The 22,900-nt window shown below is 48.1% G+C and overlaps 1 protein-coding gene across 1 annotated transcript in view; it reads right to left on the bottom strand.

Annotated features, from left to right (window-relative positions):
- The window catches only part of COPA (coatomer protein complex subunit alpha), a 40,745-nt gene that overhangs the window by 14,409 nt on the left and 3,436 nt on the right, over positions 1-22,900 (bottom strand). Inside the window, exons 3-17 of the mRNA XM_030965287.1 lie at positions 22,040-22,113; positions 20,811-20,891; positions 19,466-19,542; positions 18,305-18,414; positions 14,915-15,024; positions 12,232-12,331; positions 9,204-9,339; positions 9,029-9,111; positions 7,343-7,493; positions 5,549-5,615; positions 4,564-4,639; positions 2,247-2,329; positions 1,418-1,557; positions 781-866; positions 4-142 (exon numbers count right to left, since the gene is read on the bottom strand). Of these exons, the coding sequence (XP_030821147.1) occupies positions 4-142; positions 781-866; positions 1,418-1,557; positions 2,247-2,329; positions 4,564-4,639; positions 5,549-5,615; positions 7,343-7,493; positions 9,029-9,111; positions 9,204-9,339; positions 12,232-12,331; positions 14,915-15,024; positions 18,305-18,414; positions 19,466-19,542; positions 20,811-20,891; positions 22,040-22,113 (1,513 nt within the window). The remainder of the gene's footprint in view (positions 1-3; positions 143-780; positions 867-1,417; positions 1,558-2,246; positions 2,330-4,563; positions 4,640-5,548; positions 5,616-7,342; positions 7,494-9,028; positions 9,112-9,203; positions 9,340-12,231; positions 12,332-14,914; positions 15,025-18,304; positions 18,415-19,465; positions 19,543-20,810; positions 20,892-22,039; positions 22,114-22,900) is intronic.

Genomic DNA, 22,900 nt, shown 5'->3' with positions numbered 1-22,900 from the left:
GACCCCGAGGTGACGGCGTATTTGATGTGGTTGCTGGTGGTGTAGATGAAGACGCCGCTCTCGTCCCAGGCGCCGCTCTTGACCCGGATGTTCTCGTGGATCTGGCACAGCGACTCCAGCTTCCGGTTACAGATCAGGATGGCTGCGGGGAATCGATGGGAATTCATGGGAATCGATGGGAATTATGGGAATTATGGGAACCGTGGAATTATGGGAACATCGGGAATAACGGGAGCGACAGGAACGACAGGAACGACGGGAACAATGGGAACCCGGCAAGGATGGGAATGGCAGGGATTGCAGGGAATGACGGGAATGGCAGGAACCGGGGAATTACTGGAATAACGGGAACGAGGGAATGAGAATTACAGGATTTGGGATGAGAACAGGGATGGGAATAACGGCAATGAGAATGGGAACGAGAACGGAGATCAGGATGGGAATGGAGATGGGGATGGAGATGGGAATGGAGATGGGAATGGAGATGGGAATGGAGATAACGAGGACTGTGAGAATTACGGGAATAATGGGAACAAGAATGGGAATTACAGGAATGTGAATGAGAATGGAGATCAGGATGAGAACAGAGATGGGAATGGGGATGGGATTGAGGATGGGAAGAGAAGTGGGAATGGGGATGGGGAATGGGGACGGGAATGGAGATCAGGATGGGAATGGGAATAACGGGAGCAATGGGAAGTACAGGAATAGAAAACAGAACAGGGATGGGAATGAAGATGGGGATGGGAATGGGGATGGGGGTTTTCCCCCGGAGCTCACCGTGCTTGGCCAGCAGCGCCACGTGGGACATGTCGGCCGACCAGATCACGTACTTCACCTTGGAGATCTTCACCGAGGCCAAAGTCCTGGAAAAACCCCGGACCCGGGATCAGGGAACGGCCCAAAATCCAGCGCCAGGATCCCAAAAACCCCAGCTGATCCCCAAAACCCCCCAAACCCCAGGGATGCAAAAACCCCAGCGACCAAACCCCAGCATCCAAAAACCCCGACAAAACCCCAGCAATCCCAAAACCCCAGCAGATCCCAAAAAACCCAGCGGATCCCAAAAACCCCAGCGGATCCCAAAAAACCCCCAGCAGATCCCAAAAAAACCCTTCTCCAGCCTTTCCTAGCTTTCCACAGGAACAAGCAGGATTTGGGGTGGGAAAAGCTGGATTTGGGGTGAAAAAAACCAGGATTTAGGGCGGAAAAAAAATTGGATTTAGGGTAAAATAAAACGGGACTTGGGATGAAAAAAGTGGAGGATTTAGGGTGAAAAAACCCAGGATTTGGTGCACAAAAAGCAGGTTTTAGGTGCGGAATTCCTGGAAAATTCCTAGAAAATTCCCAGAAAATTCCTGGAAAATTCCCAGAAAATTCCCAGAAAATTCCTGGAAAGTTCCCAGAAAATTCCCACCTTTTCTGCTGGACATCGAAGAGGGTGATGGAGTCGGAGTCCCTCAGGAGCAGATTCCCGGTGCCCGCGTAGAAAATCTCATCGCAGTTGGGAACCGGAACCTTCTTGGTGATCTCGTTCTTCAGGTTCTTGATCAGGATCTGCCCCCGGGAAGAGAATCCCGGATTTTAGGGTTTTTAGGGAATGCAGGTGGGTTTTCGTGCCCTTTGGGCCGAAGCAGAGTTGGGTTTTTCCAGGATTTTTCCCACTTTTTTTGAGGGAGCACAAAGAGCTGGCTTGGAAATCGGGGTTTTCCCCGAATTCTGGGATTTTGGAGGCTGGAAAAGCATCAAACCCAACCCAAATCCCGGGAATCCCTCGAACCCCTGCAGGGATGGGGATCCAGCCCTCCCTGAGCCCCTCCGATGCTTCCCAACCCTTTTCCCATGGAAAAACCATCCCAGATTTCCAGCCCTGGCACAGCTCGAGGCCGTTCCCTCTTGTCCTGCCCCATTCCCTGGGATCAGATCCCAAATTCCCTCTGGCAGATCCCAAATCCCCCTGGATCCCAAATCCCCCCTGGATCCCCCTTTTCTCCAGGCTCAGGATTCTCCATTCCCTTTTCCAGCTGCTCCAGACCCATTCCCGCTTTTCCCAACCCTTTTTTATTTGGGATCAGGTTCCTCCGGATCCAATCCCCGTTATCCCAATCCCTGTTATCCCAATCCCTGTTATCCCAATCCCCGCCCTTTTTCTGGGATCAGGCCCCCCTGGATCCCATCCCATTAACCCGATTTCCCGTTTTTTCCGTTTTTTTCCCGTTTTTTCCTGTTTTCTCCCGGGATCTCACCGAGTGCATCCTGTCCAGGACGGCGAATCGGTTCCGCGCCACCCACACGGCCGTGAGCCCCGAGGAGCGCTTCCCCTCCGGAGCTGCGACCCCAAAAAACAACCGGGATCAACCCGGGGATCCGGCCGGGATCAACCCGGGAATCCGGCCGGGATCAACCCAGGATAAACCTGGGATCAACCCGGGAATCCGGCCAGGATCAACCCGGGATAAACCTGGGATAAACCCAGGATCAACCCTGGGATCCGGCCGGGATCAACCCAGGATAAACCCAGGATTAAGCCTGGGAATCCAGCTGGGATCAACCCGGGATAAACCTGGGATTAACCCCAGGAATCCAGCTGGGATCAACCCCGGGATCCGGCTGGGATCAAACCCAGGATTGACCCAGGATAAACCTGGGATAAACCCCGGGATCCGGCCAGGATCAACCCAGGATAAACCTGGGATTAACCCCAGGAATCTGGCCAGGATCAACCCGGGATAAACCTGGGATTAACCCCAGGATCCAGCCGGGATCAACCCTGGGATCCGGCCGGGATCAACCCAGGATAAACCTGGGATAAACCCCGGGATCCGGCCGGGATAAACCCAGGATAAACCTGGGATAAACCCCGGGATCCGGCCGGGATAAACCCAGGATTAACCCGGGAACAACCCCGGGATCCAGCTGGGATCCACCCAGGCTCAATCCCTTAGGATGGGATTTATGGGACGGGATTGGGATGGGATTGATGGGATTTGTGGGGTGGGATGAGATCTATAAAATGGGATTTATAGGATGGGATTAGGATTCATGGGATGGGATTTATAGGATGGGATTAGAATGGGGTTGGGATAAGAATAAGGGATCAGTGGGATTTATAGGATTGGGATTCAGGGATTGGGATGGGATCGATGGGATTTATGGGGTGGGATGAGGTTTATAAAATGGGATTTAAAGGATGGGATTTATGGGATGGGATGGGCTTGGGATGGGAATAAGAGATCAATGGGATTTGTGGGACTGGGATTCAGGGATTGGAACGGGATTATGGGATCAGTGGGATTGATGGGATTGGGATGGGATCACTGGGATCGATGGGATGGGGGTTCAGAGGCTGGGATGGGATCCGGATTCCTCCTGGATTCACAGCCCAGAATCCCGGAATTTTGGGGATCAGAAGGGACCCTAAATCTCCTCCCATCCCATGGGACAATCCCATGGGACAATCCCCCCATCCCAGGCTGCTCCAGCCCCGGATATTCCATAAAAACCCCAAATTTCCAGCCAGAAAAGGCCCTGAAAACCCCCACAATGTGGAACCCGAGGGGTTTTCCCCAAAAAAAAAGTGGAACTCGAGGGGTTTTCCCAAAACTGTGGGGTTTGAGGGATTTTTCCCAAAACTGTGGGGTTTGAGGGATTTTTCAAAAAAACAAAGCAGAATTTGAGGGATTTTCCCCCTAAAAAATGTGGAACTTGAGGGATTTTTTTTCCCCAAAAAATCCAGGATTTGAAGGATTTTTCCCAAAAACTCAGGGATTTGAGGGTTTTGCCCCCAAACCCTCTCTGAGGCCAGGCCCTTTTCCCTCCCCTGGCAGCAGAATTTTCCCTTTTCCCTCATTTTTTTGTTTTTTGGGACCCAGCTGCATCCTCCATCAAATCCAGGGATTTGATTGATCTTCCCAATATCCCAGCTGGAAAAACTTCCCAAAAAAAAATCCATTTTTTTTTCCCTTCCAAATCCACCCCAGCAGGGAAATATTCCCTGCTCCAAACCCTGCGGAATCCATAAATCCCTGGAAAAGGCTCCAAATCCATCATTGCTCCCTGGCAGGTGGGGAGCAGCTGGGATTTCAAACCGGGACAAAAACCCAATAATTTGGGAGTTTTCATCCCGTTAAATCAAGGCTTGGAATCCTAAATTCCCCCCCTAAAATGAAATAAAATAAAATAAAATCACGCGGCATTTTTGCCAGGAAAGGGAAAAACAAAATAATTCCTGGGATTGTCGCTTTTAAAGGGTTTTGGGTTTTTTTTGCGGATGGAACGTCCCAAAAATCGGCCTGAGATCCATCAAGTTTGGACAGAGCCAGGAAATCTCCAGCTGGGAGGAGAAATTTGGGAAGGGAACGGAGAATTCCTGATAAAATATGGATGGGGGGAGCTGGAAAAGTTTGAATTTTTCAAAGGGAAAGCGGGAAAGCTGCCAAAAATCCGGGGGAAAAAAGCAAAATTTAGGGGGGAAAAAAAGGGATTTTTTGGGGATAAACGAAGGGACAAACAGAGGGGGGGATGGGAATTGCTGGGATTTTTGGGGGCTCGGGCCACACCCACCGTCGGGATTTTGGGAATCCGCATCCTTGGGAATGGTGTACAGGTCGTAGGTGCTGTTCTCCAGGTTGCTGGCTCGCTGCGTGATAAAAATGGGGCATTTTAGGGCTTTTCCCCCAAAAAAATCTGGGGTTTGGGGATTTTTCCCCCAAAAGTGCGGAATTTAAGTGATTTTTTTCCCCTGAAAAACCCATGGAATTTAAGGGATTTTCCCCAAAAAAACGTGGAATTGAAGAGGTTTTTTCCCTACCCAGAACCATGGAATTTAAGGGGTTTTTCCTCAAAAAAATCCCACGGAGTTTAAGGGATTTTCCCCAAAAAAGCCCCATGGAATTTAAGGGATTTTTCCTCAGAAAAAGGAGGAATTTAAGGGATTTTGCCATTTTAAAAAATGTGGCATTTAAGAGGTTCCTCCCCACCCCCAAAAAGTGGAAAAAATCAGGGATTTGAGGGATTTTTCCCCCCCAAAAATGTGGAATTTAAGGGATTTTTTCCTCAAAAAAATCAGGATTTGACGATTTTCCCATCCTCAAAACCATGGAATTTAAGTTCAAACCACGGAATTTGAGTTTTTCCCCATCAAAAAATCCCATGGAATTTAAGGGATTTTTCCCCAAAAAAGCCCCCCTGAATTTAATCCCAAAAAAGATTTTTACCATTAAAAATGTGACAAAAAATGTTTTTAGTTTTTTTCCCCATCCCAAAAATCAGAGATTTGAGGGATTTTTCCCCCCAAAAAATGTGGAATTTAAGGGATTTTTTACTAAAAAAAATCAGGGATTTGAGGGATTTCCCCCCCTCCCAAGAAAAGTGCAATTTGAGGGGTTTTTCCCCCTTAAAAAACACAAATTTGAGGGATTTTCTACCCCAAAAAAGTGGGATTTGAGGGATTTCTCAGAGGAACAAAGTGGGATTGGAAGGGGTTTTCCCCCAGAGTTGGGGATTTGGGGGATTTTTCCCCAAAAAACCTCGGGATTTTGGGACTCACGGTGCAGAGCAGCACGGAATTCTCAGCTGGGTTGTAGCTCATGCTGAAAACCGGGAACTTGGAGCCGCTGGAAAAGGGGAAAAAAACGGGAATTTGGGAATTCTGGGGCTGTTTGGGAAGGATTTGGGGGAATTTGGGAATCCTGGGGCTGTTTGGGATAGATTTGGGGGAATTTGGGAACTCTGGGGGTGTTTGGGATAGATTTGGGGGAATTTGGGAACTCTGGGGCTGTATGGGATGGATTTGGGGGAATTTGGGAATTCTGGGGGTGTTTGGGATGGATTTGGGGGAATTTGGGAACTCTGGGGCTGTATGGGATGGATTTGGGGGAATTTGGGAATTCTGGGGCTGTTTGGGATGGATTTGGGGGAATTTGGGAATCCTGGGGCTGTTTGGGATGGATTTGGGGGAATTTGGGAACTCTGGGGGTTTGCGTTTGGATGTTTGGGATGGATTTGGGGGAATTTGGGAACTCTGGGACTGTTTGGGATGGATTTGGGGAATTTGATTCTGGGGCTGTTTGGGATGGTGGTTTGGGAACTCTGGGGCTGTTTGGGATGGATTTGGGGGAATTTGGGAATTCTGGGGCTGTTTGGGATGGATTTGGGGGAATTTGGGAATTCTGGGGCTGTTTGGGATGGATTTGGGGGAATTTGGGAATTCTGGGGCTGTTTGGGATGGATTTGGGGGCATTTGGGAACTCTGGGGCTGTTTGGGATGGATTTGGGGGCATTTGGGAATTCTGGAGCTGTTTGGGATGGATTTGGGGGAATTTGGGAACCCTGGGGGTGTTTGGGATGGATTTGGGGGAATTTGGGAACTCTGGGGCTGTATGGGATGGATTTGGGGGAATTTGGGAACTCTGGGGCTTTTGGGGGGCTGTATTGGGATGGATTTGGGGGAATTTGGGAACCTGTGGGGGTGTTTGGGATGGATTTGGGGGAATTTGGGAATCCTGGGGCTGTTTGGGATGGATTTGGGGAATTTTGGGAATTTGGGGAATTTGGGGGTGTTTGGGATGGATTTGGGGGAATTTGGGAATTCTGGAGCTGTTTGGGATGGATTTGGGGGACTTTGGGAACTCTGGGGCTGTATGGGATGGATTTGGGGGAATTTGGGAATTCTGGGGGTGTTTGGGATGGATTTGGGGGAATTTGGGAACTCTGGGGCTGTATGGGATGGATTTGGGGGAATTTGGGGTGGATTTTGGAGATTTTTAGAGTGGATTTTGGGGTGGGTTTTGGAGATTTTCAGGACAGGTTTTGGGGTGGATTTTGGGGTGGATTTCAGGGATTTGGGGATGGATTTTGGGGTAGATTTCAGGGATTTCAGAATGGATTTTAGGGTGGAGTTTGTGATGGGTTTGGGGGCAGACTTTGGTGATTTTTGGGATGAATTCTGGGGCGGATTTTGGGGATTTTTGGGGGGATTCTGGGATGGATTTTAGGATGGATTTTGGGGTGGATTTCAGGCATTTTGGGATAGATTTTGGGATAGATTTCAGAGATTTTGGGGTGAAGTTTAAGATGGATTTTGAGACGGATTTTGGGGTGGATTTCGGGCATTTTGGGATGGAGCTTGGGATAGATTCCAGGGATTTTAGGGTGGATTTTAAGACGGATTTTGAGATGGATTTGGGGGCGGATTTTGGGGCGGATTTCGGGCATTTTGGGATAGATTTTGGGCCAGATTTCAGGGATTTTGGGGTGGATTTTAAGACGGATTTTGAGATGGATTTGGGGTGGATTTGGGGCGGATTTCGGGGTGGATTTGGGGGATTTGGGGGCGCCGTGCCTGCGGAGCTGCATGACGGCCACGTCGCGGGAGCTGCCGAAGTCGAGCTGCCGCAGGAAGCGGTCCTTGACGTAGAACAGGGAATTGCCGTGCACGGCCAGCGCCGGCCGCTCCCGCTCCAGCTTGAACACCAGCATGCCCCCGTCGTGCCCTGGGGCGGGGAAAGCACCCGGAATTACACCGGGAAAAACACCGGGAATTCCAGGGGAAAACACCCGGAATTACACCGGGAATTCCAGGGGAAAACACCAGGAATTCCAGGGGAAAACACCGGGAATTCCAGGGAAAACACCCGGAATTACACCGGGAATTACACCGGGAATTCCAGGGGAAAACACCCAGAATTACACCGGGAAAAGCACCCGGAATTCCAGGGGAAAACACCTAGAATTACACCGGGAAAAACACCCAGAATTCCAGGGGAAAACACCCGGAATTACAGCCGGAATTTGGGGAAATAGGGGAGAGAAAGGGGAATTGAACACCAGCACGTCCCTGTCGTGTCTTAGGGGAAAAACCCAGAATTGCAGCCGGAATTACACTGGGAATTCCATGGGAAAACACCCAGAATTCCAGGGAAAAACACCGGGAAGAACATCGGGAATTTGGGACGTGAATGGGGGAGAGAAAGGGGAATTGAACACCACGCACGTGCCCTGGGCATGAAACTTGGAATTACACGAAAACCCAGAATTACAGCCGGAATTCCGGGAAAACACTGGGAATTCCACTAGAATTACACCCAGAATTCCAGGGAAAACACCCGGAAAAACATCGGGAATTTGAGATGGAAATGGGGAGAGAAAGGGGAATTGAACACCAGCATGCCCCTGTCGTGCCCTGGGGCAGGAAAAACCTGAATTACACCAGGAATTCCACAGAAAAACACCCGGAATTCCAGGGAAAAACACCTGGAATTACACTAGGAATTACACCAGGAATTCCAGGGGAAAACACCCGGAAAAACATCGGGAATTTGGGATGGAAATAGGGGAGAGAAAGGGGAATTGAACACCAGCACGTCCCTGTCGTGTCCTAGGGGAAAAAACCTGGAATTGCAGCCGGAATTACACTGGGAATTCCAGGGGAAAACACCGGGAATTCCAGGGAAAAACACCGGGAAGAACATCGGGAATTTGAGATGGAAATGGGGGAGAGAAAGGGGAATTGAACACCAGCATGTCCCTGTCGTGTCCTGGGGTGGGAAAATTTGGGAATTCCCAGCCGGAATTCCAGGACTCCCAGCCAGAATTTTGGGAATTCTTAGCCGGAATTTGGGGACTCCCTGACGGAATTCGGGGACTCCCAGCTGGAATTTGGGAATTCCCAGCCGGAATTCCGGGATCCCCAGCTGGAATTTGGGGATTCCCTGACGGAATTTGGGGATCCCCAGCCGGAATTTGGGAATTCCCAGCCGGAATTTGGGGATTCCCTGACGGAATTTGGGGACTCCCAGCCGGAATTTGGGGATTCCCTGACGGAATTTGGGGACTCCCTGACAGAATGTGGTGATTCCCAGCCAGAATTTGGGGACTTCCTGACAGAATTCGGGGATTCCAAACCAGAATTCCGGGATTCCCAGCCGGAATTCTGGGACTCCCAGCTGGAATTTGGGAATTCCCAGCTGGAATTTGGGGATTCCAAACAGGAATTTTGGGAATTCCCAGCCGGAACTCCGGGGCTCACCGGCAGCGAACAGGTTGAGGTTGGGATGCGCCGCCAGCACCCAGAACCGGTCGTGGTCGCGCCGGAACGTTTGGACGCCGGTCCTGCAAAGGGAAGAGGGGGGAAAAAAATCCTGGAATTTGCGGGAATTGCCGACGTTCCCGAGGGTCCCGCCCGGCCCCCGGGCGGCACCGACCGCTTGGACATGTCCCACACGCGGATGCTCTTGTCCTCCGAGTTGCTGAGGATCAGCTCCTGGCGCGGGTGGAAAACGGCGCAGGAGACGTTGTTGTAGTGGCCCCGGCAGGTGTCCACCTCCCAGGCCTTGGATTCTGGAAAAATCCCGGGGGGAAAATCCAGGGAAAAAGGGGAAAAAAAATCAGAATCCCAGAGAAATGGGAAAAACAGCAGAAGAATGGGGAGAAACGATGGGGAAATGGGGAAAAAAAGCAGAGAAAGGGAGAAAACAGCCCGACACATGGCCAAATTCCATGGCTTGGATTCTGGAAAAATCTGGGGGGAAATCCAGGGAAAAAGGGAAACAATCACGGAGAAATGGGGAAGATCCCAGAGAAATGGGAAAAATAGCAGAAGAATGGAGAGAAACGACAGGAAAATGGGAAAAAAACATCCCAGAAAAGGAGAAAAGAGCCCAGCATTTGGCCACCTCCCAGGCCTTGGATTCTGAAAAAATCCGGGGGGAAAATCCAGTGAAAAAGGGAAAAAACTCACGGAGAAATGTGAAAAATCCCAGAGAAATGTGAAAAATCCCAGAGAAATGGGAAAAATAGCAAAAGAATGGAAAGAAACGACAGGAAAATGGGAGAAAAACATCCTAGAAAAGGAGAAAATAGCCCAGCATTTGGCCACCTGCCAGGCCTTGGATTCTGGAAAAATCCCGGGGGGAAATCCAGGGAAAAAGGGAAAAAAAATCAAAATCCCAGAGAAATGGGAAAAAATCCCAGAGAAATGGGAAAACCAGCAGAAGAATGGGGAGAAACGACGGGGAAATGGGGTAAAAAACAGCGGACAAAGGGAGAAACCAGCCCAGCATCTGGCCACCTCCCAGGCCTTGGATTCTGGAAAAATCCAGGGGAAAATCCAGGGAAAAAGGGAAAAAAAATCAGAATCCCAGAGAAATGGGAAAAAATCCCAGAGAAACGGGGAGAAACGATGGGGAAATGGGGAAAAAAAGCAGAGAAAGGGAGAAACCAGCCCGGCACATGGCCAAATTCCATGGCTTGGATTCTGGAAAAATCTGGGGGGAAATCCAGGGAAAAAGGGAAAAAAAATCATGGAGAAATGGGGAAGATCCCAGAGAAATGGGAAAAACCCCAGAGAAATGGGAAAACCAGCAGAAGAATGGAGAGAAACGACAGGAAAATGGGAAAAAAACATCCCAGAAAAGGAGAAAATAGCCCAGCATTTGGCCACCTGCCAGGCCTTGGATTCTGGAAAAATCCCGGGGGGAAATCCAGGGAAAAAGGGAAAAAAAATCAAAATCCCAGAGAAATGGGAAAAACCAGCAGAAGAATGGGGAGAAATGATGGGGAAATGGGGTAAAAACCAGTGGAGAAAGGGAGAAACCAGCCCAGCATTTGGCCACCTGCCAGGCCTTGGATTCTGGAAAAATCCGGGGGGAAAATCCAGGGAAAAAGAGAAAAAACTCACGGAGAAATGTGAAAAATCCCAGAGAAATGTGAAAAATCCCAGAGAAATGGGAAAAATAGCAAAAGAATGGAAAGAAACGACAGGAAAATGGGAGAAAAACATCCTAGAAAAGGAGAAAATAGCCCAGCATTTGGCCACCTGCCAGGCCTTGGATTCTGGAAAAATCCCGGGGGGAAATCCAGGGAAAAAGGGAAAAAAAATCAAAATCCCAGAGAAATGGGAAAAAATCCCAGAGAAATGGGAAAACCAGCAGAAGAATGGGGAGAAACGATGGGGAAATGGGGTAAAAAAGCAGAGAAAGGGAGAAACCAGCCCAGCATCTGGCCACCTCCCAGGCCTTGGATTCTGGAAAAATCCAGGGGAAAATCCAGGGAAAAAGGGAAAAAAAATCAGAATCCCAGAGAAATGGGAAAAAATCCCAGAGAAACGGGGAGAAACGATGGGGAAATGGGGAAAAAAAGCAGAGAAAGGGAGAAAACAGCCCGACACATGGCCAAATTCCATGGCGTGGATTCTGGAAAAATCTGGGGAAATCCAGGAAAGAAAAAGGGAAACAATCACGGAGAAATGGGGAAGATCCCAGAGAAATGGGAAAAATAGCAGAAGAATGGAGAAACGACAGGAAAATGGGAAAAAACATCCCAGAAAAAGGAGAAAATAGCCCAGCATTTGGCCACCTGCCAGGCCTTGATTCTGGAAAAATCCCGGGGAAATCCAGGGAAAAAGGAAAAATCAAAATCCCAGAGAAATGGGAAAACCAGCAGAAGAATGGGGAGAAATGATGGGGAAATGGGGTAAAACCAGTGGAGAAAGGGGAGAAACCAGCCCAGCATTTGGCCACCTGCCAGGCCTTGGATTCTGGAAAAATCCGGGGGGAAAATCCAGGGAAAAAGAGAAAAAACTCACGGAGAAATGTGAAAAATCCCAGAGAAATGTGAAAAATCCCAGAGAAATGGGAAAAATAGCAAAAGAATGGAAAGAAACGACAGGAAAATGGGAGAAAAACATCCTAGAAAAGGAGAAAATAGCCCAGCATTTGGCCACCTGCCAGGCCTTGGATTCTGGAAAAATCCCGGGGGGAAATCCAGGGAAAAAGGGAAAAAAAATCAAAATCCCAGCGAAATGGGAAAAAATCCCAGAGAAATGGGAAAAACAGCAGAAGAATGGGGAGAAACGATGGGGAAATGGGGTAAAAAAGCAGAGAAAGGGAGAAACCAGCCATGGCCAAGTCCCATGGCTTGGATTCTGCGGGATTTGGGGGGAAATGCAGGGAAAATGGGAAAAATATTCGTGGAATGGGGAGAAACAGCAGGGGAGTGGAAGGAATGGGGAAAAACCCCGGGAAAAAAGGGAGGAATGGGGGAAAAAAAAACAGAGAAATGGGAGGAATGACAGAAAAAACTCCCCAGGATTGGGGAGAAAAAGCAGGAAAACACCAGGAATGGGGAGGGATTCCCACTTTTCCCCATCCCCACCAGAATCCCGAGCCTTTTTCCTGGTTTTTCCCCATTTTTTCTCCATTTTTTTCCCGTTTTTTCCCGTTTTTTCCTCACCGTTCATCCTCCAGATCTTGACCTGGCGGTCGTCGGCCCCGGACACGATCAGGGGCATGGAGGGGTGGAAGGCGGCCCAGTTCACCCCCCGGTCGTGGCCCTGGAAAAAGGGGGAAAAATCCAGGGAATAGGGGCTGGGAATGGGGGAAAGCCAGGGAAAAATCCAGGGAATGGGAGAAATCCAGGGAAAAATCCAGGGAATGGGAGAAATCCAGGAAAAATCCAGGGAATGGGAGAAATCCAGAGAAAAATCCAGGGAATGGGAGAAATCCAGGGAAAAATCCAGGGAATGGGGGAAATCCAGGGAAAAATCCAGGGAATGGGGGAAATTCAGGGGAAAATCCAGGGAATGGGGGAAATCCAGGGAAAAATCCGGGAATGGGGAAATTCCGGGGAAAATCAGGGAATGGGAGAAATACAGAGAAAAATCCAGGGAATGGAGAAATCTGGGGAAAAATCCAGGGAATGGGGGAAATCCAGACAAAAATCCAGGGAATGGGGGAAATCCAGGGAAAAATCGAGGGAATGGGGGAAATCCAGGGAAAAATCCAGGGAATGGGGGAAATTCAAGGAAAAATCCAGGGAATGGGAGAAATCCAGAGAAAAATCCAGGGAATGGGGGAAATCCAGGGAAAAATCCAGGGAATGGGGGAAATTCAGGGGAAAATCCAGGGAATGGGAGAAATACAGAGAAAAATCCAGGGAATGGAGAAATCTGGGGAAAAATCCAGGGAATGGGGGAAATCCAGACAAAAATCCAGGGAATGGGGGAAATCCAGGGAAAAATCGAGGGAATGGGGGAAATCCAGGGAAAAATCCAGGGAATGGGGGAAATTCAAGGAAAAATCCAGGGAATGGGAGAAATCCAGAGAAAAATCCAAAAAATGGGAAAAATCCAGGGGAAAACGGCTGGGAATGGGGGAAAATGGCAAGGAATGGGGAAAATCCAGGAAAAAAAAGGCCAGGAATGTGGGAACTGGGATCCCGACGAGGAATGCGGATGAAAAAACCCAAGAAATCCAAGGAAAACCAGGGGGGTAGGGGAAAAGCTCCAGGAGTGGGGGAAATCCATGGAAAATGGCAGGGATCGGGGAATAAAAGCCCAAAAATTGGGGAAAAAGCAGGAAAATCCTTCTGGAATCTCTCCCCAGGACTGGGGATTGGAGGGAGAAGGGATTTCCATGGATTTCCCCACAGAATTCCAATGGATTTCCCACAGAATTCCAATGGATTTCCCACAGAATTCCAATGGATTTCCCACAGAATTCCATGGATTTCCCACAGAATTCCAATGGATTTCCCACAGAATTCCATGGATTTCCCCACAGAATTCCATGGATTTCCCACAGAATTCCAATGGATTTCCCCACAGAATTCCATGGATTTCCCACACATGGATTTCCCACAGAATCATATGGTTCCCCACAGAATTCCATGGATTTCCCACAGAATTCCATGGATTTCCCACAGAATTCCAATGGATTTCCCAACAGAATCAGAATTTCCCACAGAATTTCCAATGTTCCCACAGAATTCCATGGATTTCCCACAGAATTCCAATGGATTTCCCCACAGAATTCCATGGATTTCCCACAGAATTCCAATGGATTTCCCACAGAATTCCAATGGATTTCCCCACAGAATTCCAATGGATTTCCCACAGAATTCCAATGGATTTCCCACAGAATTCCAATGGATTTCCCCACAGAATTCCAATGGATTTCCCACAGAATTCCACATGGATTTCCCCACAGATTTCCATGGATTTCCCCACAGAATTCCAATGGATTTCCCACATAATTCCAATGGATTTCCCCACAGATTTCCAATGGATTTCCCCACAGATTTCCATGGATTTCCCACATAATTCCAATGGATTTCCCACATAATTCCAATGGATTTCCCCACAGAATTCCAATGGATTTCCCCACTGAATTCCATGGATTTCCCACAGATTTCCAATGGATTTCCCCACAGAATTCCAATGGATTTCCCACAGAATTCCAATGGATTTCCCACAGAATTCCAATGGATTTCCCCACAGAATTCCAATGGATTTCCCACAGATTTCCAATGGATTTCCCCACAGAATTCCATGGATTTCCCACAGATTTCCATGGATTTCCCACAGAATTCCAATGGATTTCCCCACAGAATTCCAATGGATTTCCCACAGAATTCCAATGGATTTCCCCACAGATTTCCATGGATTTCCCCACAGAATTCCAATGGATTTCCCATGGATGCCCCACGGATTTCCTGCCATTTTCCATGGATTTCCCACAGGTTTCTCGTGGATCCCCCGTGGATTTCCTGCCATTTCCCACAGAATTCCAATGGATTCCCCGTGGATTTCCCACAGATTTCCAATGGATTCCCCGTGGATTTCCCACAGATTTCCAATGGATTCCCCATGGATTCCCAAGGGATTCCCCACAGATTTCCCATGGATTTCCCATGGATTCCTCATGGATTTCCTGCCATTTTCCACGGATTCCCCATGGATTTCCCAGGCATCTCCCACAGATTTCCAATGGATTCCCAATGGACTTCCCACAGATGGATTTTCCCATCTGGTTTCCAATGGCACCCCCATGGATTTCCTGCCATTCCCCATGGATTTCCCATGGATTTCCCAGGGATTCCCCATGGATTTCCCCAGGATTCAGGGAACGCCGGGCACCTCCAGCACGTGCTTGACCACGGCGTCGGTGGTGCCGAACAGATCGACGCCGGTGATGCCGCGCACGTCCGACTCCACGGCCCCAGGGGACAGGTTCTTCTTCCGCAGCCCTGTGGACGGGGAAAAACCCGGAAAAATCACGGAAAAATCCCAGGAAAAACCCAGGAAAAAAAACGGGAAAAACCCAGGAAAAATCCAGGAAAAATCCCGGGAAAAATCCCAGGAAAATCCAGGAAAAATCCTGGGAAAAATCCAAGAAAAACCTGGGAAAAATCCAGGAAAAATCCCGGGAAAAACCCAGGAAAAACCCAGGAAAAACCCAGGAAAAATCCCGGAAAAATCACAGAAAAAAAAGGGAAAAACCTGGGAAAAACCCAGGAAAAACCCAGGAAAAATCCGGAAAAATCACAGAAAAATTCCAGAAAAAACGGGAAAAACCCAGAAAAATCACGGAAAAATCCCGGGAAAAACCTGGGAAAAATCCAGGAAAAATCACAGAAAAATTCCAGAAAAAAACGTGAAAAATCCAGAAAAATCACGGAAAAATCCGGGAAAAATCCCGGGAAAACCCAGGAAAAATCCCGGAAAAAATCACAGAAAAATCCCAGAAAAAAACTGGGAAAAACCTGGGAAAAATCCAGGAAAAATCCTGGGAAAAATCACAGAAAAAAACAGGAAAAACCTAGGAAAAATCCAGGAAAAATCCCGGGAAAATCCAGGAAAAATCCTGGGAAAAACCTGGAAAAACCAGAAAAAAAATCCGGAAAAACACAGAAAAAAGAAAAACCTGGGAAAAACCGGGAAAACCCAGGAAAATCCTACAAACAAAAAAAACCGAAAATCCGGAAAAACGGAAAACCTAAAAAAAAAAAAAAACAAAAAAAAACAGAAAAACACGGAAAAACCGGAAAGAAACAAAGAAAGAAACAGAAAAAGAAAAGAAACTAAAAAAGGAAAAAGAAAAGAAATCCAAAAGGAAACCGGAAAAATCACAGAAAAATCCTGGGAAAGAAAAAACGGGAAAAACCCAGGGAGACCCCAAGGGATCCAGCAATCCCAAGGGGTTTTTTTCCCCCCGTTTTTCCCTCTCCAGGGATTCCCTGCAGGGATGGGGATCCAGCCCTCCCTGAGCCCCTTCCGACGCTTCCCAACCCTTTTCCATGGAAAAACCATCCCAGATTTCCAGCCCTGGCACAGCTCGAGGCCGTTCCCTCTTGTCCTGCCCCATTCCCTGGGATCAGATCCCAAATTCCCTCTGGCAGATCCCAAATCCCCCCTGGATCCCAAATCCCCCCTGGATCCCCTTTTCTTTGGGATCAGCCCCCTCAGGATCCCCCATTCCCTTTTCCAGCTCCTCATTTTTCCATGGATTTTCCGGTTTTCTCCCAGTTTTCTCACCGCAGATGTCCCACACCCATTCCCACTCCCGTTTTCCCATAGATTCCCCATGGACTTTCCCAGTTTTTCCCAGTTTTCCCACCAGAGATGTCCCCCACCCATTCCCATTCCTGTTTTCCCAGATTTCCATGGATTTTCCCGGTTTTCTCCCAGTTTTCCCACCGGAGATGTCCCACACTCATTCCCAATCCTGTTTTCCCACTTTTCCCATGGATTTCCATGGCTTTTCCCTGGGATCTCACCAGATACGTCCCACACCCATTCCCACTGCCGTTTTCCCAGATTTCCATGGATTTTCCCAGTTTTCTCACCGGAGATGTCCCACACCCATTCCCATTCCCGTTTTTCCCAGTTTTTCCCAATTTTTCCCAGTTTTCTAACTGCAGATGTCCCACACCCATTCCCAATCCTGTTTTCCCAGTTTTCCCATAGATTCCCCATGGATTTTCCTGTTTTTTCCCAGTTTTCTCACCAGAGATGTCCCACACCCATTCCCATTCCCGTTTTTCCCAGTTTTTCCCAGTTTTTCCCAATTTTTCCCAGTTTTCTCACCGCAGATGTCCCACACCCATTCCCAATCCTGGTTTCCCAGTTTTCCCATAGATTCCCCATGGATTTTCCTGTTTTTTCCCAGTTTTCTCACCGGATATATCCCACACCCATTCCCACTCCCGTTTTCCCAGATTTCCCATGGATTTTCCCAGTTTTTTCCCAGTTTTCTCACTGGAGCTGTCCCACACCCATTCCTATTCCTGTTTTCCCAGTTTTCCCATGGATTTTCCCCAGTTTTTCCCGTTTTTTCCCAGTTTTCTCACCGGATATATCCCACACCCTCACAGTCCGATCCATCCCATTCCCAATCCCGTTTTCCCAGTTTTCCCATAGATTCCCCATGGATTTTCCTGTTTTTTCCCAGTTTTCTCACCGGAGCTGTCCCACACCCATTCCCATTCCCATTTTTCCCAGTTTTTCCCGTTTTTTCCCAGTTTTCTCACCGCAGATGTCCCACACCCATTCCCACTCCCGTTTTCCCACTTTTCCCATGGATTTTCCCAGGTTTCCATGGATTTTCCCAGTTTTCTCACCGCAGATGTCCCACACCCATTCCCAATCCTGGTTTCCCAGTTTTCCCATAGATTCCCCATGGATTTTCCTGTTTTTTCCCAGTTTTCTCACCGGATATATCCCACACCCATTCCCATTCCCGTTTTTCCCAATTTTTCCCAATTTTTCCCAGTTTTCTCACCAGTGATGTCCCACACCCATTCCCCATCCCGTTTTTCCCACTTTTCCCATGGATTTTCCATTTTTTTCCCAGTTTTCTCACCAAAGATGTCCCACACCCATTCCCACTCCTGTTTTCCCACTTTTCCCATGGGTTTTCCCAGATTTCCATGGATTTTCCCAGTTTTCTCACCGGAGATGTCCCACACCCATTCCCATTCCCGTTTTTCCCAGTTTTTCCCGTTTTTTTCCCAGTTTTCTCACCGGAGATGTCCCACACCCATTCCCATTCCCGTTTTTCCCAGTTTTTCCCGGTTTTTCCCGGTTTTCTCACCGGAGATGCCCCACACCCATTCCCAATCCCGTTTTCCCAGTTTTCCCATGGATTCCCCACAGATTTTCCTGTGTTTTCCCAGCTTTCTCACCGGATATATCCCACACCCTCACAGTCTGGTCCATCCCATTCCCATTCCCGTTTTCCCATGGATTTTCCCAGTTTTTCCCGTTTTTTCCCAGTTTTCTCACCGGAGATGTCCCACACCCATTCCCACTCCCGTTTTCCCACTTTTCCCATGGATTTTCCCAGATTTCCCATGGATTTTCCCAGTTTTTTCCCAGTTTTCTCACTGGAGATGCCCCACACCCATTCCCACTCCCATTTTCCCATGGATTTTCCCGGTTTTTCCCGGTTTTCTCACCGGAGATGTCCCACACCCATTCCCATTCCCGTTTTTCCCAGTTTTTCCCGTTTTTTCCCGGTTTTCTCACCGGAGATGTCCCACACCCTCACGGTCTGGTCCAGGCTGGCCGACACCACCAGGTCCTCGCTGGGGTGGAACTGGGCGCACATCACGTAATGGTTGTGCCCGGTCAGGACGCTGGGCCGGGAAAACCGGGACGGAATTCCGTGAAAACCCCAGGAATCCCAAAGAATCCCAGAAATCCCAGGAAAACCGGGACGGAATTCCATGAAAACCCCAGGAATCGGAATCCCAAGAATCCCAGGAATCCTGGAATTCCATGAAAACCCCAGGAATCCCAGGAAAACTGGAATTGAATTCCGTGAAAATCCCAGGAATCCCGGGAAAACCCGGACGGAATTCCATGGAAACTCCAGGAATCCCAAAGAATCCCAGGAAATCCCAGGAATCCCAGAAATCCCAGAATCCCAGGGAATCCCAGAATCCCAGGGAATCCCAGAATTCCATTAAAGGGATGATCCCAGGAAATCCCAGGAATCCCAGAAATCCCAGAATCCCAAAGAATCCCAGGAAATCCCAGAAATCGCAGAAAATCCCAGGGAATCCCAGAATCCCAGGGAATCCCAGAATCCCAAGAAATCCCAGAAAATCCCAGGGAATTGCAGGATTCCAAGAAAGGGATGATCCCAGGATCCCAGGGAAGGGCTCGTCCCAGGAAATCCCAGGAATCCCAGGGAATTCCCAGAAATCCCAGGAATCCCAGGGAACCCCAGGGAATCCCAGAATCCCAGGGAATTCCAGAAATCCCAGAAAATCCCAAGAAATCCCAGGGAATCCCAGAAATCCCAGAATCCCAAAGAATCCCAGGGAATGCCAGGAATCCCAAAATCCCAGAGAATCCCAGAAATCCCAGGAAATCCCAGAATCCCAGGAAATCCCGGAATTCCAGGAAAGGGATGATCCCACAATCCCAGAGAAGGGCTCATCCCAAGAAATCCCAGGAATCCCAGAAATCCCAGGGAACCCCAGGGAATCCCAGGGAATCCGAGAATCCCAGGAAATCCCAGAAAATCCCAAAAATCCCAGGAATCCCAAAGAATCCCAGGGAAGGGCTGATTCCACAATGCCAGGAAAGAGTTTATCCCAGAATCCCAGGGAATTCCAGGAAATCCCAGGATTTTCCGGGATTTTCCCAGGATTTTCCGGGATTTCCCCCGGGGTCCCTCACCAGACGCAGGTGCGGCTCTGCCAGTTCCACACGCGGATGGTTTGGTCGTCGGAGGCGCTCAGGATCCAGGGATATTCCTGGGAAACAGGGAAACCTCGGCAAGGGAGCCCGGAGGGGAGGAACGCCGGGAATCCGTTCCCAAGGGAAATTCCCAGGATAACCCTGCATTCCCAGAACCCCCCAGAAATCCCAGAAAAACCCCTGGAATTCCCAGAAAACCCCTGGAATTCCCAGAAAATCCCCAGAAATTCCCAGAAAACCCCTGGAATTCCCAGAAAACCCCCAGAATTCCCAGAAAACCCCCAGAATTCCCAGAAAGCCCCCTGGAATTCCCAGAACCCCAGAATTCCCAGAAACCCCTAGAATTCCCAGAAACTCCCAGAAAATTCCCACAAAAACCCCAGAATTCCCAGAAAACTCGTGGAATTCCCAGAAAACCCCAGAATTCCCAGAAAAACACCCAGAATTCCCAGAAAATTCCCAGAAATTCCCAGAAAATTCCCAGAAAATCCCATAAAATTCCCAGGAAAACCTCTGGAATTCCCAGAAAATTCCCAGAAATTCCCATAAAATTCCCAGGAAAACCTCTGGAATTCCCAGAAAATTCCCAGAAATTCCCAGGAAATTCCCAGAAATTCCCAGAAAATTCCCATAAATTCCCATAAAATTCCCAGAAAATCCCATAAAATTCCCAGAAATTCCCAGAAAAACCTCCGGAATTCCCAGAAAATTCCCAGAAATTCCCAGAAATTCCCAGAAAATTCCCAGAAATTCCCAGAAAACTCGTGGAATTCCTAGAAAACCTTGGAATTCCCAGAAAACTCCTGGAATTCCCAGAAAAACCCCTGGAATTCCCAGAAAATTCCCATAAATCCCAGAAAGCCCCAGAATTCCCAGAAAATTCCAGAATTCCCAGAAAAACCCCCTGGAATTCCCAGAAAACTCGTGGAATTCCCGGAAAAACCCCCTGGAATTCCCAGAAATTCCCAGAAAATTCCCAGGAATTCCCAGAAAAGCTCCTGGAATTCCCAGAAAATTCCCAGAAAACCCCAGAAATTCCCAGGATAATCCTGCATTCCCAGAAAATTCCCAGAAATTCCCAGGAAATTCCCAGAAATTCCCAGGATAATCCTGCATTCCAGAAAATTCCCAGAAATCCCCAGAAAAACCCCCGGAATCCCCAGAAAATTCCCAGAAATTCCCAGAAAATTCCCAGAAATTCCCAGGAAATTCCCAGAAATCCCCAGAAAATTCCCAGAAATCCCCAGAAAAACCCCCGGAATTCCCAGAAAATCCCCAGAAAATTCCCGGAATTCGGAATTCCCGGCGAAGCGCCGTCACTGACGTGGTGGAAGAAGGTGGTGCGGATGTAGTCCAGGTGGCCCAGCAGGGTGAAGAGGCAGCGGCGCAGTTTGTAATTCCACACCTGCAATCCCAGCGGAAAATTCCCGGAATTCCATCCCAGCAGCACCAAATTCCCACTTTTTGGTTTTTTTTTTGGGGATTTTTCCCCCCATTTATTCCCAGGTTTTCTCTCAGGTTTTCCCGCTTCAATCCGATTTTTGATGGCGGATTCGTCCCCCCCTCGTCCCTCAATCTCAATTCCCAAATTTTATTCCAGAAAATTCCCCCTGAGGTGGGGAGGAGCTCAGGGTTCAGCCCAGGCCTTGGCAGGCTCTGGTTTTGGGGAAAAAATGGGGAAAAAATAAAAAAAAAATGGGGAAAAAATGGGAAGAAAAAGAGAGGAAAAACGGGAGAAAATGGGAAAAATTTGGGAAAAAAATGGGAAAAGATTGGGGGAAAATTGGGGGGAAAATGGGTGAAAAATTAGGAAAAAAAGGGGGGCTAAAACAGGAAAAATATGGGGAAAAATATGGGGAAAAATTGGGGTAAAATGGGGGAAAAACATGGAAAAAAACATGGGAAAAATGGGGAAAAAAGGGGGGAAAATGAGGGGAAAATGGGAAAAAATTTGGGAAAAAATAGGAAGAAATTGGGAAAAGATTGGGGGGAATTGGGGGAAAAAAAACGGGTGAAAAATAAGGGGAAAAATAATGAGAAAAAATGGGAAAAATATGGGGAAAATGGAGGGGAAATTGGGGTAAAATGGGGGTGGAAATGTGGAAAAATGGGTGAAAACCATGGGAAAAAACACAGGAAAAATGGGGAAAAAAGGGGGGAAAATGAGGGGAAAGGGGGGAAAAATGAGGGGAAAATGGAAAAAAATTTGGCAAAAGATTGGGGGGGAATTGGGGGGAAAATGGGCAAAAATGGGGGAAAAATGGGGGAAAAATGGGAGAAAACATGGGAAAAAATGGGAGGAAAATGGGGGGAAAAAGGGGGGGAAAATGGGGGGGAATGGAGAGAAAATAAGGAAAAAAAACGAGAAAAATATGGGGAAAATGGGAGGAAAAATAAGGGGAAAATGGGAGAAAAATGGGGGAAATCATGGGAAAAAAACATGGGAAAAATGGGAAAAAAAAGGGAGGAAAATTGAAAAAACAGGGGGAAAAAATGGGGGGAAAAATGAGGGCAAAAAATGGGGGAAAAACGAGGGGAATTGGGAACGCTCACCTTGATTTTGTAATCATCCCCCCCGGACACGAAGAGCGGCTGCTGCTTGTGGAAATCGATGCCTCGCACCGGCCCTGGAACGGGAAAAATCCTTGGAATTCCTCGGGAATTCTTGTCCTGGTTTCTTGGGAATTTTCCCTCAAGTCACTGGAAGTTTTTCCCAAAATTTGGGGTTTTTTTTTCCCCAAATATTTGGGAATTTTCCCCAAATTTCTGGCAATTTTTCCTCAAACGCTTGGGGTTTTTCCTGCAAATTTTTGGGATTCTTTTCCCCAAATCTTGGAAATATTTTTTCTCAGATCTTTGAGATTTTTTCCCCTCAAATCTTTGGGGTTTTTTCCCACAAATCCTTGGGATTTTTTTCCCAATTTTAGGAATTTCCCCCTAAAATCTCTGGGAATTTCCCTCCCCCCGGAGCCAAACCCAGAAGCACCACAAGTTCAAGGGGATCCCAGAAATTCTTGCATTTCTCCTGTTTCTCCCTGAATTTTTCCTGCCAGTTTTCCATTTTTCCCTGGATTTTTTTTCTGTTTTGCCCAGAATTTTCTTGTTTTTTCCCAGTTTTTCCCCATTTTCTCCCGTTTTCACCCCATTTTTACCATCGTGCTCATTGAACTTCTCCATGAGGGAGCACACAGGACCCACCTCACCACAGCCTCAGGTGCACCCCAGAACCCCCAGAAATCCCAGATTTTTCCCAGAATTTTCCCATTTTTCCCTTTTTTCCCCATTTTTCCCATTTTTTCCCAGTTTTTTCCCAGTTTTTTCCCATTTTCACCCCATTTTTACCATTGCGCTCACCAAACTTCTTCATGAGGGAGCACACGGGACCCACCTCACCACAGGTTCAGGTGCACCCCA

The sequence above is a fragment of the Camarhynchus parvulus genome, chromosome 25 (genome assembly GCF_901933205.1).
Source record: "Camarhynchus parvulus chromosome 25, STF_HiC, whole genome shotgun sequence".
Classification (NCBI taxonomy): domain Eukaryota; kingdom Metazoa; phylum Chordata; class Aves; order Passeriformes; family Thraupidae; genus Camarhynchus; species Camarhynchus parvulus.
The sequence above is the reverse complement of the archived record's forward strand: the minus strand, read 5'-3'. Positions and strand labels throughout refer to the sequence as shown.